Source organism: Oncorhynchus tshawytscha, linkage group LG17 (genome assembly GCF_018296145.1).
Source record: "Oncorhynchus tshawytscha isolate Ot180627B linkage group LG17, Otsh_v2.0, whole genome shotgun sequence".
NCBI lineage: Eukaryota > Metazoa > Chordata > Actinopteri > Salmoniformes > Salmonidae > Oncorhynchus > Oncorhynchus tshawytscha.
The window spans coordinates 14,780,683-14,802,400 of NC_056445.1; the positions used below are offsets into that span (position 1 = coordinate 14,780,683).

The 21,718-nt window shown below is 49.1% G+C and overlaps 1 protein-coding gene across 1 annotated transcript in view; it reads right to left on the reverse strand.

The window, feature by feature from the left end:
- Positions 1-21,718, reverse strand: part of LOC112216911 (cadherin-like and PC-esterase domain-containing protein 1) — a 72,673-nt gene that overhangs the window by 42,616 nt on the left and 8,339 nt on the right. The window contains exons 2-6 of the mRNA XM_042300236.1: positions 14,676-14,847; positions 9,129-9,226; positions 8,399-8,480; positions 2,437-2,491; positions 2,102-2,258 (exon numbers count right to left, since the gene is read on the reverse strand). Coding sequence (XP_042156170.1) covers positions 2,102-2,258; positions 2,437-2,491; positions 8,399-8,480; positions 9,129-9,226; positions 14,676-14,847 — 564 coding nt within the window. The remainder of the gene's footprint in view (positions 1-2,101; positions 2,259-2,436; positions 2,492-8,398; positions 8,481-9,128; positions 9,227-14,675; positions 14,848-21,718) is intronic.

A 21,718-nucleotide genomic window follows, 5' to 3' on the forward strand; every position in this document is an offset into this window, starting at 1 on the left:
AGATTCTGGTTGCTGGATCTGACTGGAAACAAACCTGCAAACTCTTTGCTCCATGTACAGGAGAACTGACTGCAGTGATGTTGGGTTAACCCACCTGGCATTGGTCATTGTGATATACACTACCATTCAAAAGTTTGGGGTCACTTGCTGGCCCTCTAGGCAGAGTTGCAAATTAAAAGCCATATCTCAGACTGGCCAATAAAACTAAAAGATTAAGATGGGCAAAAGAACACAGACACTAGACGAACTCTGCCTAGAAGGCCAGCATCCCGGAGTCGCCTCTTCACTGTGACGTTGAGACTGGTGTTTTGCCGGTACTATTTAAGGAAGCTGCCAGTTGAGAACTTGTGAGGCGTCTGTTTCTCAAACTAGACACTCTAATGTACTTCTCCTCTTGCTCAGTTGTGCACTGAGCCTCCCACTCCTCTTTCTATTCTGGTTAGAGACAGTTTGCGCTGTTCTGTGAAGGGAGTAGCACACAGCATTATACGAGATCTTCAGTTTCTTGGCAATTTCTCACATGGAATAACCTTCATTTCTCAGAACAAGAATAGACTGACGAGTTCCAGAAAGTACTTTGTTTGTGGCCATTTTGAGCCTGTAATCGAACCCACAAATGCTGATGTTCCAGATACTCAACTAGTCTAAAGAAGGCCAGTTGTATTGCTTCTTTAATCAGAACAACAGTTTTCAGTTGTGCTAACATAATTGCAAAATGATCAATTAGCCTTTTAAAATGATAAACTTGGATTAGCTAACACAACGTGACATTGGAACACAGGAGTGATGGTTGCTGATAATGGGCCTCAGTACGCCTATGTAGATATTCCATTAAATATCAGCTGTTTCCAGCTACAATAGTCATTTGCAACATTAACAATGTCTACACTGTATTTCTAATCATTTTGATGTTATTTTAATGGACAAAAAAAACATGTTTTTCTTTCAAAAACAAGGACATTTCTATATACTTTTCTATATGTATATAGTACCAGTCAAAAGTTTGGACACACCTACTCATTCAATGGTTTTTCTTTATTTGTACTATTTTCTACATTGCAGAATAACAGTGAAGACATCAAAACTATGAAATAACCCATATGGAATCATGTAGCAACCAAAAAAGTGATAAACCAATTCGTCAAAGTAGCCACCCTTTACCTTGATGACAGCTTTGCACACTCTTGGCATTCTCTCAACCAGCTTCATGAGGAATGCTTTATCCAACAGTCTTGAAGGAGTTCCCACATATGCTGAGCACTTGTTGGCTGCTTTTCCTTCATTTGGCGGTCCAAACAATCTCAATTGGGTTAAGGTTTGGTGATTGTGGAGGCCAGGTCATCTGATGCAGCACTCCATCACTCTCCTTGGTCAAATAGCCCTTACACAGCCTGGAGGTGGATCATCCATTTACCTACTCTGCGTCTCACAAAGACATGGCGGTTGGAACCAAAAATCTCAAATTTGGACTCATCACCCCAAAGGACAGATTTCCACTGGTCTAATGTCCACTGATCGTGTTTCTTGGCCCAAGCAAGTCTCTTCTTATTATTGTTGTCGTTTAGTAGTGGTTAATTTGCACTGTCGTGGACTGTCGTTTCTCTTTGCTTATTTGAGCTGTTCATGCCATAATATGGACTTGTTTTTTTTACCAAATTTGGCTATTACCACCCTTACCGTATCACAACACAACTGATTGTCTCAAACACATTAAGAAGGACAGAAATTCCATAAATTAACTTTTAATAAGGCACACCTGTTAATTGAAATGCATTCCAGGTGACTACCTCATGAAGCTGGTTGAGAGTATGCCAAGAGTGTGCCAAGCTGTCATCAAGGCAAAAGGTGGCTACTTTGAAGAATCTCAAATTAAAAATATATTTTGATTTGTTAACACTTTTTCAGTTACTACTGTAAATGATTCCATGTTTTATTTCATAGTTTTGATGTCTTCACTATTATTCTAGTAGTAAAAACAAATGAGTAGGTGTGTCCAAACTTTTGACTGGTACTGTATATATATATATATCACACTGAATATAAGAAATCTATAACCCCAGATACCTGGTGAACAGATTAGATTGAATAGGGTCCTCAGTACCTGTGTGGTGTGGCTGTCCGTGTCTTCGCTTGTCCTGACCAGGCCCGTGTGATGAAGAAAGGTTGTGAGCGGCGTTACCGAGGTGACCAGGACATAAACTGTCACCGTGGCAACGAGGCCAGGGCTCACCAAATTAAGTGTGGGAATATCTGGGTTCCTAAGGGAAGAGAAAACAACAACAACGATAACATTAGCTAAGAAAATCAAACCCATTTATTTCAACGAGCGAATAGAGACACTTGAACATAATTGAGCTGTAAGTTTCGACTAAGGTAAACGTGTTGTTACTGGCAGAGTTGACTGACCAATCACCCTGTGCCACATCATGAACATACCCCAGCTTGGTGCGAGCTGATCCACAGGCAGATGGATTTATGTGTAATGCCAGCCCTGAAACAAAACAGAGAAACACAGAGAAACACACACACAAGTGATGACAGACATTAATCTGTAACTAGTGATGAGAGAGACGGTTGAATTTATCATCTATCCTATACGGTCACAAGGGGTTGACATCAGGGCCATTCTCCGAGGTGGAGTAAAGCCGTTTGCATCCCTTGTGCTGGTTATGAGTTATGAAATAGCAGAGCAGCTGTGTGTGTGTGTCCTTTTGCCTAATAAGTGTCAACCCCTATACATGCTTCACTTTGCATATCAACAGCCCACTGGGCACAGACAATTCAACGTCAAATCCATGTTGGTTCAACGTAATTTCATTTGAATGACCTGGAAACAACGTTGATTCAACCAGTGTGTGCCCAGTGGGAGGGAGTGAGAGTGTGTTGTCATTCTTTGGCACTGTACTGCTAATGAATTTCTCCACTGGTGGAGAGAGGGTGTGTGCTCTAAGGCTCAAATCACTATCAGTCCTGGGCTGGATCCCAGCTCCTCTCCCATCCCCCGGAGTCAAATCACTGGCCAGAGAAGGATGAACAAAGCACTCAAATTCAAATCAGCTCTACTGGGAATCCACATCCCTCACATACGATATCTGAATCACAATCTAACGTTCAATATTTCCAAGTTCTAATGGAGCTAGACTAAATCTGAAAGACGGAGAAAACCAAACCTCACAACACTGTATTTCCTGAAACCACACAAAACCCTGAATTAGGCCCAAACCTGGAAACAGACCCCCCTGCCCCTCCTCTCCTCCTGTAACTGGAACATGGCAGTGATTGTTGGTTGTGTCTGAGTCAGTCAGATTCACTCTGCCTTTTCTAAGATAAATGATGTTCTCAAACAAAGGGTGGGTCCTGTCCTAAGGAAGGGGGGTGGGCAGAGACCTGGGTCCTGGTCTAAGGAAGACCTGGGGGGGGCAGAGACCTGGGTCCTGGTCTAAGGAAGGAAGGGGTGGGCAGAGATCTGGGTCCTGGTCTAAGAAAGAGGGGGGGTGCAGAGACCTGGGTCCTGGTCTAAGGAAGAGGGGTGAGCAGAGACCTGGGTCCTGGTCTAAGGAAAGGGGGGGCAGAGACCTGGGTCCTGGTCGAAGGAAGAGGGGTGGGCAGAGACCTGGGTCCTGGTCTAAGGAAGAGGGGTGGGCAGAGACCTGGGTCCTGGTCGAAGGAAGAGGGGTGGGCAGAGACCTGGGTCCTGGTCTAAGGAAGAGGGGTGGGCAGAGACCTGGGTCCTGGTCTAAGGAAGAGGGGTGGGCAGAGACCTGGGTCCTGGTCTAAGGAAGAGGGGTGGGCAGAGACCTGGGTCCTGGTCTAAGGAAGAGGGGTGAGCAGAGACCTGGGTCCTGGTCTAAGGAAGAGGGGGGGGCAGAGACCTGGGTCCTGGTCGAAGGAAGAGGGGTGGGCAGAGACCTGGGTCCTGGTCTAAGGAAGAAGGGGTGGGCAGAGACCTGGGTCCTGGTCTAAGGAAGACCTGGGGGTGGGCAGGGACCTGGGTCCTGGTCTAAGGAAGAGGGGTGGGCAGAGACCTGGGTCCTGGTCTAAGGAAGAGAGGGTGGGCAGAGACCTGGGTCCTGGTCTAAGGAAGAGGGGTGGGCAGAGACCTGGGTCCTGGTCTAAGGAAGAGGGGGGGGCAGAGACCTGGGTCCTGGTCGAAGGAAGAGGGGTGGGCAGAGACCTGGGTCCTGGTCTAAGGAAGAGGGGTGGGCAGAGACCTGGGTCCTGGTCGAAGGAAGAGGGGTGGGCAGAGACCTGGGTCCTGGTCTAAGGAAGAGGGGTGGGCAGAGACCTGGGTCCTGGTCTAAGGAAGAGGGGTGGGCAGAGACCTGGGTCCTGGTCTAAGGAAGAGGGGTGGGCAGAGAGGGGTGGGCAGAGAGGGGTGGGCCTGGGTCCTGGTCTAAGGAAGACCTGGGGTGGGCAGAGACCTGGGTCCTGGTCTAAGGAAGAGAGACCTGGGTCCTGGGGGGCAGAGACCTGGGTCCTGGTCGAAGGAAGAGGGGTGGGCAGAGACCTGGGTCCTGGTCTAAGGAAGAGGGGTGGGCAGAGACCTGGGTCCTGGTCTAAGGAAGAGGGGTGGGCAGAGACCTGGGTCCTGGTCTAAGGAAGAGGGGGGGCAGAGACCTGGGTCCTGGTCTAAGGAAGAAGGAAGACCTGGGGGTGGGCAGAGACCTGGGTCCTGGTCTAAGGAAGAGGGGTGGGCAGAGACCTGGGTCCTGGTCTAAGGAAGAGGGGTGGGCAGAGACCTGGGTCCTGGTCTAAGGAAGAGGGGTGGGCAGAGACCTGGGTCCTGGTCTAAGGAAGAGGGGTGGGCAGAGACCTGGGTCCTGGTCTAAGGAAGAGGGGTGGGCAGAGACCTGGGTCCTGGTCGAAGGAAGAGGGGTGGGCAGAGACCTGGGTCCTGGTCCTGGTCTAAGGAAGAGGGGTGGGCAGAGACCTGGGTCCTGGTCTAAGGAAGAGGGGTGGGCAGAGACCTGGGTCCTGGTCCTAAGGAAGAAGGGGTGGGCAGAGACCTGGGTCCTGGTCTAAGGAAGAGGGGGCAGAGACCTGGGTCCTGGTCTAAGGAAGAGGGGTGGGCAGAGACCTGGGTCCTGGTCTAAGGAAGAAGGGTAAGGAAGGGGGGGGCAGAGACCTGGGTCCTGGTCTAAGGAAGAGGGGGGCAGAGACCTGGGTCCTGGTCGAAGGAAGAGGGGTGGGCAGAGACCTGGGTCCTGGTCTAAGGAAGAGGGGTGGGCAGAGACCTGGGTCCTGGTCTAAGGAAGGAAGAGGGGGGGCAGAGACCTGGGTCCTGGTCTAAGGAAGAGGGGTTGGGCAGAGACCTGGGTCCTGGTCTAAGGAAGAGGGGTGGGCAGAGACCTGGGTCCTGGTCTAAGGAAGAGGGGTGGGCAGAGACCTGGGTCCTGGTCGAACCTGGGTCCTGGTCTAAGGAAGAGGGGGGGCAGAGACCTGGGTCCTGGTCTAAGGAAGAAGAGGGGTGGGCAGAGACCTGGGTCCTGGTCTAAGGAAAGGAAGAGAAGGGGTGGGCAGAGACCTGGGTCCTGGTCGAAGGAAGAGGGGTGGGCAGAGACCTGGGTCCTGGTCTAAGGAAGAGGGGTGGGCAGAGACCTGGGTCCTGGTCTAAGGAAGAGGGGTGGGCAGAGACCTGGGTCCTGGTCTAAGGAAGAGGGGTGGGCAGAGACCTGGGTCCTGGTCTAAGGAAGAGGGGTGGGCAGAGACCTGGGTCCTGGTCTAAGGAAGAGGGGTGGGCAGAGACCTGGGTCCTGGTCTAAGGAAGAGGGGTGGGCAGAGACCTGGGTCCTGGTCGAAGGAAGAGGGGTGGGCAGAGACCTGGGTCCTGGTCTAAGGAAGAGGGGTGGGCAGAGACCTGGGTCCTGGTCTAAGGAAGAGGGGTGGGCAGAGACCTGGGTCCTGGTCTAAGGAAGAGAGGTGGGCAGAGACCTGGGTCCTGGTCTAAGGAAGAGGGGTGGGCAGAGACCTGGGTCCTGGTCTAAGGAAGAGGGGGGGCAGAGACCTGGGTCCTGGTCGAAGGAAGAGGGGTGGGCAGAGACCTGGGTCCTGGTCTAAGGAAGAGGGGTGGGCAGAGACCTGGGTCCTGGTCGCAGAAGGAAGGAAGGGGTGGGCAGAGACCTGGGTCCTGGTCTAAGGAAGAGGGGGTGGGCAGAGACCTGGGTCCTGGTCTAAGGAAGAGGGGTGGGCAGAGACCTGGGTCCTGGTCCTAAGGAAGAGGGTGGGCAGAGACCTGGGTCCTGGTCTAAGGAAGAGGGGGGGGCAGAGACCTGGGTCCTGGTCTAAGGAAGAGGGGTGGGCAGAGACCTGGGTCCTGGTCTAAGGAAGAGGGTGGGCAGAGGGGTCTAAGGAAGGAAGGGGGGGCAGAGACCTGGGTCCTGGTCTAAGGAAGAGGGGGGGCAGAGACCTGGGTCCTGGTCTAAGGAAGAGGGGTGGGCAGAGACCTGGGTCCTGGTCTAAGGAAGAGGGGTGGGCAGAGACCTGGGTCCTGACCTGGGTCCTGGTCTAAGGAAGAGGGTGTGGGGGGCAGAGACCTGGGTCCTGGTCTAAGGAAGAGGGGTGGGCAGAGACCTGGGTCCTGGTCTAAGGAAGAGGGGGGTGGGCAGAGACCTGGGTCCTAAGGAAGTCTAAGGAAGAGGGGTGGGCAGAGACCTGGGTCCTGGTCGAAGGAAGAGGGGTGGGCAGAGACCTGGGTCCTGGTCTAAGGAAGAGGGGTGGGCAGAGACCTGGGTCCTGGTCTAAGGAAGAGGGGTGGGCAGAGACCTGGGTCCTGGTCTAAGGAAGAGGGGTGGGCAGAGACCTGGGTCCTGGTCTAAGGAAGAGGGGTGGGCAGAGACCTGGGTCCTGGTCTAAGGAAGAGGGGTGGGCAGAGACCTGGGTCCTGGTCCTCTAAGGAAGGAAGAGGGGGGGCAGAGACCTGGGTCCTGGTCGAAGGAAGAGGGGTGGGCAGAGACCTGGGTCCTGGTCGAAGGAAGAGGGGTGGGCAGAGACCTGGGTCCTGGTCTAAGGAAGAGGGGTGGGCAGAGACCTGGGTCCTGGTCTAAGGAAGAGGGGTGGGCAGAGACCTGGGTCCTGGTCTAAGGAAGAGGGGTGGGCAGAGACCTGGGTCCTGGTCTAAGGAAGAGGGGTGGGCAGAGACCTGGGTCCTGGTCTAAGGAAGAAGGGGTGGGCAGAGACCTGGGTCCTGGTCTAAGGAAGAGGGGGGGGCAGAGACCTGGGTCCTGGTCGAAGGAAGAGGGGTGGGCAGAGACCTGGGTCCTGGTCTAAGGAAGAGGGGTGGGCAGAGACCTGGGTCCTGGTCTAAGGAAGAGGGGTGGGCAGAGACCTGGGTCCTGTCCTAAGGAAGAGGGGTGGGCAGAGACCTGGGTCCTGGTCTAAGGAAGAGGGGGGGCAGAGACCTGGGTCCTGGTCTAAGGAAGAGGGGTGGGGCAGTCAAAAGGACCTGAAGAGGGGCTGTGGGGGGGTCTGCAGAACTTCTAGGTGAAAGGGGGCAATTGAGGAGGAGACACTAGCCTTCAACCGGGACTGCACCAATGTCAACATTTGTGTTGGAGACGAGCCAAAAAGGAAGGACAATATTGTTCTAGAAGTGGGAAACAATGTGTTCTGTACAAGGCAAGAGACCTCTAAACAAAGAGTAAAGAGGTAGAAGAGAACACACAGAGGACCCTCAGTTACTAGCTAAGTCAAGCCCATTGGTTGTCATTATCTTCCATCTGAGATATAATGAAGATAAGTGCCCTTGACGCCAACGCAAAATATATATTTTTGCCCAAAGCCCCTCTCTCACTCACTCAATCCATCATCTTTCTTTTCATGTGGTTCAAACCGAGGACGAATATAAGCAGAGATGCATTGTGTCATTATTAAGAAACTCTGAACCGATCGTTACTGTGATTATAAAAGTGCTTTCTTTATTTAGGTCTTCTCAGAAGCCAAATTATAGAGAGAGAGCAGGTATGAAAGCCCTGCGACCCTTTGAACCAAACAAACCACGTATCTTCTCCAAAATTCATCTGCAGCTAATCATCTATGGTTTCCACGGATACAACTTTAATAGTACTATAAGTACTTCAATTTATACAAGTTCATACAATTTATACACATCTAATTACGTATGGGTCATTTCAATAAAAACGTATCTGTATTTAAACGTCTGCTAGCAACGGCCCAAATCTCTACTTTAAGGAACTCAAAGAGCTCGCCTGAAACCTAAAGGTTGTCTGGAAACAGGTGATGACTCACCTAGGTCGTGTTCATTAGGGTACACAACAGAAAATGTTTTCAACGTTTCTTATTGGACAAGTCTCCCCCGTTTCAGTCAGTGTTCTTCAGTTTGGTGCATAATGAACACAGCCCAGATCTCGTGTATCACTCAGCGCTCCACCTGTAGACTAACCTGATAGCCGGCTGTCTGTCTGGAAGCGACAGAGCCCATCCACATCAGAGAAGGCACCCACCAGCCCAGGTATCATGTTGACCTGAGTAGATGACAGATTGGATCCAGTGGATCCAAAAGGCAACGAATGAAAGTTATTGGACTTGTTTGAAGTTGAGGCCAGAGGACAGCCAGGTCCCAGATCTGTTTGTGCTGTCTTGCCGACTTCTATAGACCATAGTACTAGCAACAAGCAGACCTGGGACCAGGCTAAGGATGGTCCTATGCGGTCTGATCTTATGGGATGTTAGTGTTATAGGAGGGTGTGTAAAGGAGAGAGGGAGAAGGGAATGCGATGTTTGTTGTTGGAGGTTACTGTGTGTTTTCCTGTCGTGTTTGAACTGAGATCCACCATCTCAGGACAGAGCAATTTTCACTGAATTCTTTCTTGGAAGCCGGCTTACAAAAATATTAGTCCCAGCTTCCAAAAATACTTTCTAGAAGAATCTCTGGGTAGATCTGATTATACATGGGATGTTAGAAAGAAACTGGGGTTCGTTAGGGGATCAGGCTTCACTGCTGGGGCTTGAGGAGACAGTGTTACACCAATATGAAAACTACACAACCATCATAGCCATGTTGGTCAACATTCTGACATGGGGTAACATTCCCACATAAGTCACCAACATTCCTGTACGAGACAACCTTCCAGTTGAGCATTCCCGTACAGTGTGTGTGTAGCTGGTCTCACCCTCTGATGGGGCTGCAGATGGGAGAAGGACACTCTCCTCAGACAACTCTTCTCCGAACCTCTCAGACACACCAACAAACTCCACTCCACACTGCCACCTGGGAGTGAGGGAGAGGGGAAAGGGAGAGGGAACAAATAAGAGATCAGTAAGCATCTTGTACAAATAAATGAAGCTTTGAAACCATACCAAATACAGTGCTCCAACTGTGTGAGATAGAGAGAGAGAGAAATAGAAATAGACAGAGAGGCAGAGAGAAATGGAAATAACAGAAATTGAGAAAGAGAGAGAGAGAGAGAGAGAGAGAGAGAGAGAGGGAGAGAGAAAAAAAACATCTGGTAGCGATTGTACAGCCAGTATTTGGAGAGGGGAGGAAACGTGGTGGTGCTTTTGGCCAGAACCATGGCTGTTTTGGTCTCAGTGTTCTGAAGCATTGAGAATAGGAGGAAGTGACTTAACAGCTATTATGGCAGCCTAGAGATGAATGGATAGCAAAAGGACTTAACCTTTGTGTGTGTGTGTCTGTGTGTCTAAGTGTGTTTTGTGTGTGTGTGTGTGTGTGTGTGTGTGTGTGTGTGTGTGTGTGTGTGTGTGTGTGTGTGTGTGTGTGTGTGTGTGTGTGTGTGTGTGTGTGTGTGTGTGTGTGTATATATACCTACCTCTGTGTCTGTATACAGAGAGAGCTTAAGTGTGTGTTGTGTTCTTTGTAACATATAATCATTGCTTTCAAGTCCTGCAACAGCTCCCATATGTCTGAGTTGACCCTGATATTGCCCAGAGCCCCAGACCTTCAGAACAGCACGCACAAACACACACACGCACACACACACACGCACACACACACACACACACACACACGCACGCACAACACACACACACACAAAACCTGGAATTTAGTGATTTTAGTGGCAAGACCATTTGGCATTCAAGAGGTGCTCAATCTGCCAGGGCACCTAGGCCATCTGCTAGGGCACCTAGGCCATCTGCTAGGGCACCTAAGCCATCTGCTAGGGCACCTAAGCCATCTGCTAGGGCACCTAAGCCATCTGCTAGGGCACCTAGGCCATCTGCTAGGGCACCTAGGCCATCTGCTAGGGCACCAAGGCCATCTGCTAGGGCACCAAGGCCATCTGCTAGGGCACCTACGCCATCTGCTAGGGCACCTAGGCCATCTGCTAGAGCACCAAGGCCATCTGCTAGGGCACCAAGGCCATCTGCTAGGGCACCAAGGCCATCTGCTAGGGCACCAAGGCCATCTGCTAGGGCACCAAGGCCATCTGCTAGGGCACCTAGGCCATCTGCTAGGGCACCAAGGCCATCTGCTAGGGCACCTAGGCCATCTGCTAGGGCACCAAGGCCATCTGCTAGGGCACCAAGGCCATCTGCTAGGGCACCAAGGCCATCTGCTAGGGCACCTAGGCCATCTGGTTGGGCACCAAGGCCATCTGCTAGGGCACCAAGGCCATCTGCTAGGGCACCAAGGCCATCTGCTAGGGCACCAAGGCCATTAACCAAAATAGCCAATGACATTTATTTAAAAAAGTTTATGTGTACGTCAATAAATAATTTGCCAACATGTGTAGGTGATAGTCTTTGGCTATCGCCTGTCATGTCTAGATTGATGCTGAGATGAGGGAGGCACCTGAAAATGTAACCATACTTTAAATGAGACTTTTAATTATAAATTGATGTATATCAGTGGAGGCTCCTCAGAGGATGAAGGGGAGGACCAACCTCCTCAGTGAAATTTCATAAAAATAAAAATAATGAAACATTAAAAAAGTCATAATTTGCAGGTAAAACTATACTAAATATATTAATATGTCACCAAATAATTGATTAAAATACACTGTTTTGCAATGAAGGTGTACAGTAACTTCAACAGCAATGTCTGGTTTATCACCATGGTGTAGCCGGAAGACATAGCTTCCATCCTCCTCTGGCTACATTGACGTCAATACAAAACCTAGGAGGCTTGTAGGCCTCACCCACTTCCATAGACATACATGGTAATTATGACCACTTCCGGAGGACGTCCTCCAACCAATCACAGCTTTTGCATTATGAACTGACAATTTATAGTGCAATTTATTTAAATTTGCCTTGCTAACTTTAGTAGCAAGTAGCAGTAGCTAGCTAGCTAGCAGCATGAGCATGCAGTTTTCTCTGCCAGAATGAATAACGCTACCGAATATGTTGTGGACTTTTTGTTGAAGAACCCCTTTCATTCTCTATGGTACACGGAAAAGGTGAGACTTAAAACCGAGCGTCGACCTCTGCCTGAGATCAGTTTTATGAAGAAGGACGAAAAGGTGACAGAGTTCAATACCAACTGGTATCAAAAGTATAGCTTGTTACCAGGGAGCCTTTCATCAAGCCTTCAAGCTGTATTGCTGGCCTTGCCTGATTTTTGGAAAGTCTGAGCTTTGGTCGAAAGGTGGTTACAGTGACCTGAAGAACATCGATAGTTCAGCTAAACAGCAAAACATAAGCAGGGTGTGTATAAATGCCCATATCAGACTCAAGTTTCTGGGAAAAAGCCGCATCGATATAATGGACGTATTCAAACTGTGCAACACAACGGGAAAGTAAGAAGAACCAGGGATGCACCAGCAAGTCTACTGTTCTGACTTGCTGGTGCACATTTAGCCTAGAGCCTGTTTTAGAAAAATGTTATCATCAAATATTGTAAAAGCTTTCATTGTCTGCTTATTTCCCCCTTTATTTATCATACGGTTCTGACTTGGTGTACAGGGAGAATACTGTAAGAACGGACCATGTTCTGAATTCTGTCGCTGTACATTTCAAAAGTGCTGAACAAATAGTTATATTAACTACATCCGTCCTAGCTCGCTCATTAATGTCTTAATCGAGATTACGGATTGCCTCTTATCCGCCCGTCGTCCCCTTATACCATAGTTTGTGCATCTCAATTGTCAGTAGAAGCCACATTTTTTAAAAGCAAGTCAGCCATATCAGCTATGTTTTTTTAAAAGGTGGTACATTTTGTTGAATGAACTGTTTCGCTGCCAGACGAAGGCTCTGCTGATAACCAGGTGTAGTAGTGGTAAGGTGTTGCGACTGGTGTTGGGACAGCTTTATGTAGGCCCTAACAGTTTGTGGGCACCATTTGACACCGTTATAGTGCAATTAATGTATTGTTTAGTGTTGTGTTGTGGCTTTGCTGGCATTCATCGAAAACATTTTGGGGGCAGTTTGCCCCACCAAGATGTACATGCTAAAATCGCCACTGCCAATATAATATGTCAACTTTTGAACTAGGGTGGATAGTAGATTAACATAGGGTAGTGTTTTTGCTGTTCCTTAGAACTACTCGTCTTGTTGGCTGACGAAAAATAACATCTTCAATATGCGCCTCGGAATTTGATAAGAAGGACGCGCGCTGTTGCATCCGCAATTTGTCTGTCTTCACTTGTAGCCTACTTTGGATCTGTGATGCCTGTGAGAAGGACCCTTTCACGGGCATTGACTAATAAGAATTGAGATATCTGAGAGAGCACGTGAGTGATTGGTGCTTCTGAGTAGGCTACGGTGATTGGCAGCCGGGAGAAGGGAATTCTAATTATTATATTCAGCCCAAGGGCACAACGGCCACTTTGGCCACAAGGGATACATTTTCTTCCTAACAAGGGGGCATCAACAGCCATGGCCACCGATGCCATCGGGGAATTCAAGCCCTGACACACAAGCACGCACAGTCTGCTGGGAGTCTGAAAAGGCCCTCAGAGAAAACAACAGTAACAGTAAAAGCCAATCTCTGTCTCTCTGTTTGAGTTGGTTTGAGTAAACAGGAAATGATTGGCTCCCTCTAATCTGATGCATTCGACCCAATAACAGACTAATACAATTAGGGCTCATCAAATTAAAGATCTGGACTCTTTCTTCCAGGAACCCTACACTTTTATTCCAGTACGCTCCAGTTTTTAAGCCCCGATGTAGATCGGACAAATCCATTATATGGGAGACTGGGCTGGAATTTTCTGTCACACACATAGCCTACCTTGGCAATGACAAAGGCAGTGTCCCAATATTGTTAAATTGCCCCATTCCTTGTCTCCTTTATAAGCAAAGGGAAAGGCATATCCCAATACTCTTAAACATTCCCCATTCCTTCTCTCCTCTTTCCATCATAAATACGCACACGTGCAAGGACTGAATATGCTGCTTTTATGGGACACTTTTAGGACACTGTCCTAAAGACATTTACCAGGCCCATACTATTCAGTTTCTGGGCTGGTAAAGTCATTAAGGGTGTTGCTGTTTACCTAACGACTTGCTGGGTTCTTTGATCATGATGACCAGGGGCCCCGTGTGGTCTACAGGCTGATCTGTCAATCATCACACTGATGGGGTGAATGACAGCTGGGCGTTCTGACTCAGAGAGCCTGACCCCTGGGACCTGGCAATGCTCTCCTCTGGATAGTAAACCCCAGGAGACACACACACACACACACACACACACACACACACACACACACACACACACACACACACACACACACACACACACACACACACACAAGCAGCTCTACAAGCAGCTCCACCCTCCAGGACAGTAAACCCAGCAGGGGGTGCAGACCAGGCTTTATAGTTGTTAACCCTTTAACCTCTTCCCACCCACCTGCCTGGCCAGAGCAGCAGGGCTTTCTCAAACACACACCTCTGTTAACCCTGCTCTAAAGCCTGTCTGTACGTCATCAGTGACTGGAATACGGCCGTGCGCGTGTGTGTATGTGCGCAAGTCACTTGCCTGGGGACAAATAGCGAGTGAATGAAGCCCTTGTGTGTATACTTCCTTCTCCTCACTTTACGAGGCGAAGTACATGTACATGGAATAAGTGAATAATTTTTTGTGTATGTGTGCAGGCACAGACTGTACCATACAGTAGTATACTTATGTTATTTATCTATTTATCTATCAACTTCTACCTCTCTGGGACCCTTTCCACCCATTCCTTGCCTCTCATCCCTCTCCTCGATCCCTCCCTCGCTCTCTCTGCTTCTCTCCACCCATCCTTCCTTCCCCACTGCTTCCATCTAATCTGTAAAACCTGCTAACCTCTCTTCATTTTACCCTAATCCCTCCCTCCCTCCCTCCCTCCCTCCCTCCCTCCGTCTAAACTGTAAAACCTGCTCACCTCTCTTCATTTTACCCTAATCTCTCCATGCTCCCTCCCTCCCTCCCTCCCTCCCTCCCTCCCTCCCTCCCTCCCTCCCTCCCTCCCTCCCTCCCTCCCTCCCTCCCTCCCTCCCTCCCCCTCCCTCCCTCCCCCTCCACCCATCCTTCCTTCCGTCTAAACTGTAAAGCCTGCTCACCTCTCTTCATTTTACCCTAATCCCTCCCTCCCTCCCTCCCTCCCTCCCTCCCTCCCTCCCTCCCTCCCTCCCTCCCTCCCTCCCTCCCTCCCTCCCTCCCTCCCCCCTCCCTCCCTCTGTCTAAACTGTAAAACCTGCTCACCTCTCTTCATTTTACCCTAATCTCTCCATCCCTCCCTCCCTCCCTCCCTCCCTCCCTCCCTCCATCTCACCGTTGTCGTGTCTCAGGGCGGTGTTGGTCTCGGCGTATCGGGACAGGCTGACCTCGTAGCCTCGCTGCTCCAGGATGCGCTGGAACAGCTGGACCTCAGTATCCGCGGCTACGTGCTGACCCGTCAACACCAAGGCTTGTGTGACCCGCCCAGCCTGGTTCTGAATGGACCCCTTGACCCGAGGAAGAGGAGGGAAAGATGGATGTCAACATCAACACATAGAGAGGTCACTTCAACCACCAAACAACATTGCTGTATATTTATAAGCAATACAAACAAAGACAGTCCATGAAGCCAAGACGGATCATTTCCTGGCAATTCATATGGAACGTTTCATTTCAATCCTATTTGTATTACAGGCACTTAAACAATGCCACCATAAATGATTGAAACGGGCATCAAAACAGTGAACAGAACAGCCCTAGAGCACTAGGGAGTAGAGCCTGAGCCAAACACGCTTAAACCCTTAGCGAGCGAGAGAGAAACCAGTTGTGAAGGGTTAGGCTGACAGAGACACATGAAAGCTCTGTAGCTGCTCAGCTCTCTCTGTTTACACAACTCTGAGCTGGATACGCTGGATAAGGATAGCAGCAGGATCAAACCGTCATGGCTGGGGCAGGGGTGAAGGTAGGGAGGGGAGGGGAGATGGAGGGTAGGAGAGAGGGAGAAAAAGTTAATCTCCTTTGGTAAGGAGAGGGAGGGCAGTTTTCACTATATCATTTCTGAAGTAGACAGACTTTTCTTTCAGAACTGTTCGCCCCTCCCTCTCCTTTGCCTGCTCATTCATTTGTATCTCCATCAAGTCTCTTCCTCTCTCTTATCCCTTGGTCCTTTTCATTTGAATCTCTCTCTTCAGTCTTTCTATCTCTCTTGCTCTCCATTTGTCCACCCCGCTCTCTCTCTTCTCCCTTTAAATCACTCGCTCCAGTCTCTCTCTATACCATTCCTGTCCAGACTCTCTATTTTCTCTCTTTCATTCCTCTCGTTCTTCCGAGGCCTGTGGTAGCGTGGCCTGTAAACGTTTCCATCTGAGAGCTGCAGGACACATCAGAGGGAATGTCACAAGACCCCCATAACTACAACCAGTCTCTCTCTCTCTCTCTCTCTCTCTCTCTCTCTCTCTCTCTCTCTCTCTCTCTCTCTCTCTGTCTCTCTCTCTCTCTTTCTCTCTCTCTCTCTTTCTCTATCTCTCTTCTCTCTCTTTCTCCCATCCCATCCCCCTCCAACCAGCTACGCAGAATCCTTTCCACCCTCCAATACACCCACACCCACAGCGCCCTCCTATCTCCATCCTCCAATACATACACACCCACAGTCTCCTCCTCTCTCCACCCTCCAATCAACACACACCCACAGCGCCCTCCTCTCTCCACCCTCCAATACATACACACCCACAGTGCCCTCCTCTCTCCACCCTCCAATCAACACACACCCACAGCCCCCCTCCTCTCTCCACCCTCCAATACACACGCTCCCTCCTCCATCCCCTCTTCCCCCAGATACTAATCTCAAACATGCAATTATTCCACAGTGCTCATCCTGCTGCCTCCCTGCCTGCCAATCCTCCATGGCCCAGTTCAGACACAAACATTATTATTTCATTAGGAGATTCCACCAAATTGTTAGCCTACGCCTAGAACTAGACCTCTTTCTGTCCTCTTCAATTTTTCTTCCTCTCCCTCGCTCCCTTTCTCCCTGAGTAATAACAAATACACTCCATCACCCCTTCCTCTCCCCTCTTCTTCCTGTAGCAAGGAAGGAGCGAGTTTACAGTTGGCCCATAACACAGAGTGAAATATTAGAATAATATTACCTTGATAAGTGGGGAATCGAATCAAGGTGTTTATACAACAGAGGCAATCCTCTGAACAGTGCACCTTCAATATAATCTGCAGCCGAGAGGGACTCATATTAAACACACTCATAAACAGTTTATTTGGCAGAGTGAGGGAGAACCACTGCTGGGGAAATTATGTTTGTATTGATTATACTGCTTTGGTATACACAGCACACAGCCATGAGCTCAGGTTAACCTAGGAAATTGCTTCCACTTTTTCATTTGGTTACTGATTTGATGAGCAAAGAAGTTTTTAATCAATACTGCATAATTCCTCTTTGCACGTACTGAAATAGTGTTGTGAATACAGACGATTGATGATGTATTAAAAGAGTTCTCCAATGGTAAACAAACTATTTACTAATGGTTTATAATGAGTTTACAAGCAGCCCTTAAAATGAAGAGTTCTCCATGTTTTCTAAAATGACCTAATCTACCAGTGCTGACATCACAAATGAGAAAAAAACCTGACCCCGCCCCTCATCCCCCATAACGACCCTGTGACAGACAGCGGAGCACCTCCAGCTGTCAGAGGTGCAGTATGATTGAGTGTACAGTAGTTAGTATGTGTTGAATCCCAGTATCCCACATTTAGTCATATATTAATAGACCTGCTATCTTTAACAGTCCTGGCTGACTGGGCCCGACCTATGATCCTTCCCAACAGGTCACGCTCTCTGGTCCTTCTAGTGGTTAGAGCGTTGGGCCAGTAACCGAAAGGTAAAAATCTGTCGTTCTGCCCCTGAGCAAGACAGTTAACCCACTGTTCCCCGGGCACCGAAGATGTGGATGTCAAAATTAGGAAGCCCCCCACACCTCTCTGATTCAGAGACACATTTCAGTTGAAGGCATTCAGTTGTACAACTGACTAGCTATCCCTTCCACCCCATGGCAACCCCCAGGCCATAGCCGCGGGAAGTAGGGGTGCTGAGGGTGCTGCAGCACCCCCTGAAAAATCTGAATTCAAACATTTGGCACCAAAATGGACAGCAACCCTCAAACTGCTTCCAGTGGCTATGCCCCAACCACTCTGATGCTAGCAGACATATGGTTATGGTGAACATCGTCACCTTAACCCCTCGCTCCAGTCCAGTTGATGAAGACCCATACACACAGTACGTGAACACACTACCAAACCAAACCAATAACTTCCGGCGCCGACAGAGATGGCCGCCTCGCTTCGCGTTCCTAGGAAACTATGCAGTTTTTTGTTTTTTTACGTGTTATTTCTTACATTGGTACCCCAGGTCATCTTAGGTTTCATTACATACAGTCAAGAAGAACTACTGAATATAAGATCAGCGTCAACTCACCATCAGTACGACCAAGAATATGACTTTCGCGAAGCGGATCCTGCGTTCTGCCTTTCACCCAGGACAACGGAATGGATCCCAGCCGGCGACCCCAAAAAACGACTTCGAAAAAGGGGAAAACGAAGCGGTCTTCTGGTCAGACTCCGGAGACGGGCACATCGTGCACCACTCCCTAGCATTCTCCTCGCAAATGTCCAGTCTCTTGACAACAAGGTTGATGAAATCTGAGCAAGGGTAGCATTCCAGAGGGACATCAGAGACTGTAACGTTCTTTGCTTCACGGAAACATGGCTCACTGGAGAGACGCTATCGGAGACGGTGCAGCCAGCTGGTTTCTCCACGCATCGCGCCGACAGAAACAAACATCTTTCTGGTAAGAAGAGGGGCGGGGGCGTATGCTTTATGGTTAACGTGACGTGGTGTGATCATGACAACATACAGGTACTCAAGTCCTTCTGTTCACCTGATTTAGAATTCCTCACAATCAAATGTAGACCGCATTATCTACCAAGGGAATTCTCTTCGATTATAATCACAGCCGTATATATTCCCCCCCAAGCAGACACATCGATGGCTCTGAACAAACTTTATTTGACTCTTTGCAAACTGGAATCCATATATCCGGAGGCTGCATTCATTGTAGCTGGGGATTTTAACAAGGCTAATCTGAAAACAAGACTCCCTAAATTTTATCAGCATATCGATTGCGCAACCAGGGCTGGAAAAACCTTGGATCATTGCTATTCCAACTTCCGCGACGCATATAAGGCCCTGCCCCGCCCTCCTTTCGGAAAAGCTGACCACGACTCCATTTTGTTGATCCCTGCCTACAGACAGAAACTAAAATAAGAAGCTCCCACGCTGAGGTCTGTTCAACGCTGGTCCGACCAATCTGATTCCACACTCCAAGACTGCTTCCATCACGTGGACTGGGATATGTTCCGTATTGCGTCAGACGACAACATTGACGAATACGCTGATTCGGTGTGCGAGTTCATTAGAACGTGCATTGAAGATGTCGTTCCCATAGCAACGATTAAAACATTCCCAAACCAGAAACCGTAGATTGATGGCAGCATTCGCGTGAAACTGAAAGCACGAACCACTGCTTTTAATCAGGGCAAGGTGACTGGAAACATGACCGAATACAAACAGTGTAACTATTCCCTCCGCAAGGCAATCAAACAAGCTAAGCGTCAGTATAGAGACAAAGTAGAATCTCAATTCAACGGCTCAGACACAAGAGGTATGTGGCAGGGTCTACAGTCAATCACGGATTACAAAAAGAAAACCAGCACCGTCACGGACCAGGATGTCTTGCTCCGAGGCAGACTAAATAACTTTTTGCCCGCTTTGAGGACAATACAGTGCCACTGACACTGCCCGCAACTAAAACATGCGGACTCTTCTTCACTGCAGCCGACGTGAGGAAAACATTTAAACGTGTCAACCCTCGCAAGGCTGCAGGCCCAGACGGCATCCCCAGCCGCGCCCTCAGAGCATGCGCAGACCAGCTGGCCGGTGTGTTTACGGACATATTCAATCAATCCCTATCCCAGTCTGTTGTTCCCACATGCTTCAAGAGGGCCACCATTTTTCCTGTTCCCAAGAAAGCTAAGGTAACTGAGCTAAATGACTACCGCCCCGTAGCACTCACTTCTGTCATCATGAAGTGCTTTGAGAGACTAGTTAAGGACCATATCACCTCCACCCTACCTGACACCCTAGACCCACTCCAATTTGCTTACCGCCCAAATAGGTCCACAGACGATGCAATCTCAACCACACTGCACACTGCCCTAACCCATCTGGACAAGAGGAATACCTATGTGAGAATGCTGTTCATCGACTACAGCTCGGCATTTAACACCATAGTGCCCTCCAAGCTCGTCACCAAGCTCGAGACCCTGGGTCTCGACCCCGCCCTGTGCAACTGGGTACTGGACTTCCTGATGGGCCGCCCCCAGGTGGTGAGGGTAGTCAACAACATCTCCACCCCGCTGATCCTCAACACTGGGGCCCCACAAGGGTGCGTTCTGAGCCCTCTCCTGTACTCCCTGTTCACCCACGACTGCATGGCCACGCACGCCTCCAACTCAATCATCAAGTTTGCGGACGACACAACAGTGGTAGGCTTGATTACCAACAACGACGAGACGGCGTACAGGGAGGAGGTGAGGGCACATGGAGTGTGGTGTCAGGAAAATAACCTCACACTCAACGTCAACAAAACTAAGGAGATGATTGTGGACTTCAGGAAACAGCAGAGGGAACACCCCCCTATCCACATCGATGGAACAGTAGTGGAGAGGATAGTAAGTTTTAAGTTCCTCGGCATACACATCACAGACAAACTGAATTGGTCCACCCACACAGACAGCATCGTGAAGAAGGCGCAGCAGTGCCTCTTCAACCTCAGGAGGCTGAAGAAATTTGGCTTGTCACCAAAAGCACTCACAAATTTCTACAGATGCACAATCGAGAGCATCCTGGCGGGCTGTATCACCGCCTGGTACGGCAACTGCTCCGCCCACAACCGTAAGGCTCTCCAGAGGGTAGTGAGGTCTGCACAACGCATCACCGGGGAAAACTACCTGCCCTCCAGGACACCTACACCACCCGATGTCACAGGAAGGCCATAAAGATCATCAAGGACAACAACCACCCGAGCCACTGCCTGTTCACCCCGCTATCATCCAGAAGGCGAGGTCAGTACAGGTGCATCAAAGCTGGGACCGAGAGACTGAAAAACAGCTTCTATCTCAAGGCCATCAGACTGTTAAACAGCCACCACTAACATTGAGTGGCTGCTGCCAACACACTGACTCAACTCCAGCCACTTTAATAATGGGAATTGATGGGAAATGATGTAAAATATATCACTAGCCACTTTAAACAATGCTACCTAATATAATGTTTACATACCCTACATTATTCATCGCATATGTATACGTATATACTGTACTCTATATCATCTACTGCATCCTTATGTAATACATGTATCACTAGCCACTTTAACTATGCCACTTTGTTTACATACTCATCTCATATGTATATACTGCACTCAATACCATCTACTGTATCTTGCCTATGCCGCTCTGTACCATCACTCATTCATATATCTTATGTACATATTCTTTATCCCCTTACACTTGTGTCTATACGGTAGTAGTTTTGGAATTGTTAGCTAGATTACTTGTTGGTTATTACTGCATTGTCGGAACTAGAAGCACAAGCATTTCGCTACACTCGCACTAACATCTGCTAACCATGTGTATGTGACAAATAAAATTTGATTTGATTGGATTTGATTTGATTGTGCCGCTAAACTTGACCCCAGACCACAAGAATTCAACATCATCCACATCCTCCCCCAAATGCATTACACAATACAGTTTATTGGCTTGAATATGACGTACAGCCAGGTTATGGCCCACATTCTCTGCCACCACTCCTGAAATATGAACGCAACATGTGATGTCACAGCAGTGTTTGTGGAGGGTCACATGTGAACTGGGTGGTGCTCTGCTCTGGGTTGGTTTCCAGACATTTGAACCCCAACCTTCCACTACAATAGTAACTACACTGACACTGTTAGTAAATATGGGGAAAGACAGCTATCAATGGACTGAGACGACTACAATAGTTATGAGTGATTCACATGATCTCAGCAGCCCATACAAATCAAAGTGTTTCCATACGACATGAAAAGTCAACCCACATAAATCTCCCCTGGGTTCACTTCACATACCACATCCAGTGTGTGATAGTTAGCCCTCTAAGGTGGGTCTGTTAACCGTGTGCTATAATGACCATGTTTCCCTCCATCCGTGGAGAGACGGATGAATACAGAGGGTTAATGGGCCTTGCACTCGTTGAGAAGGAAAATAAAT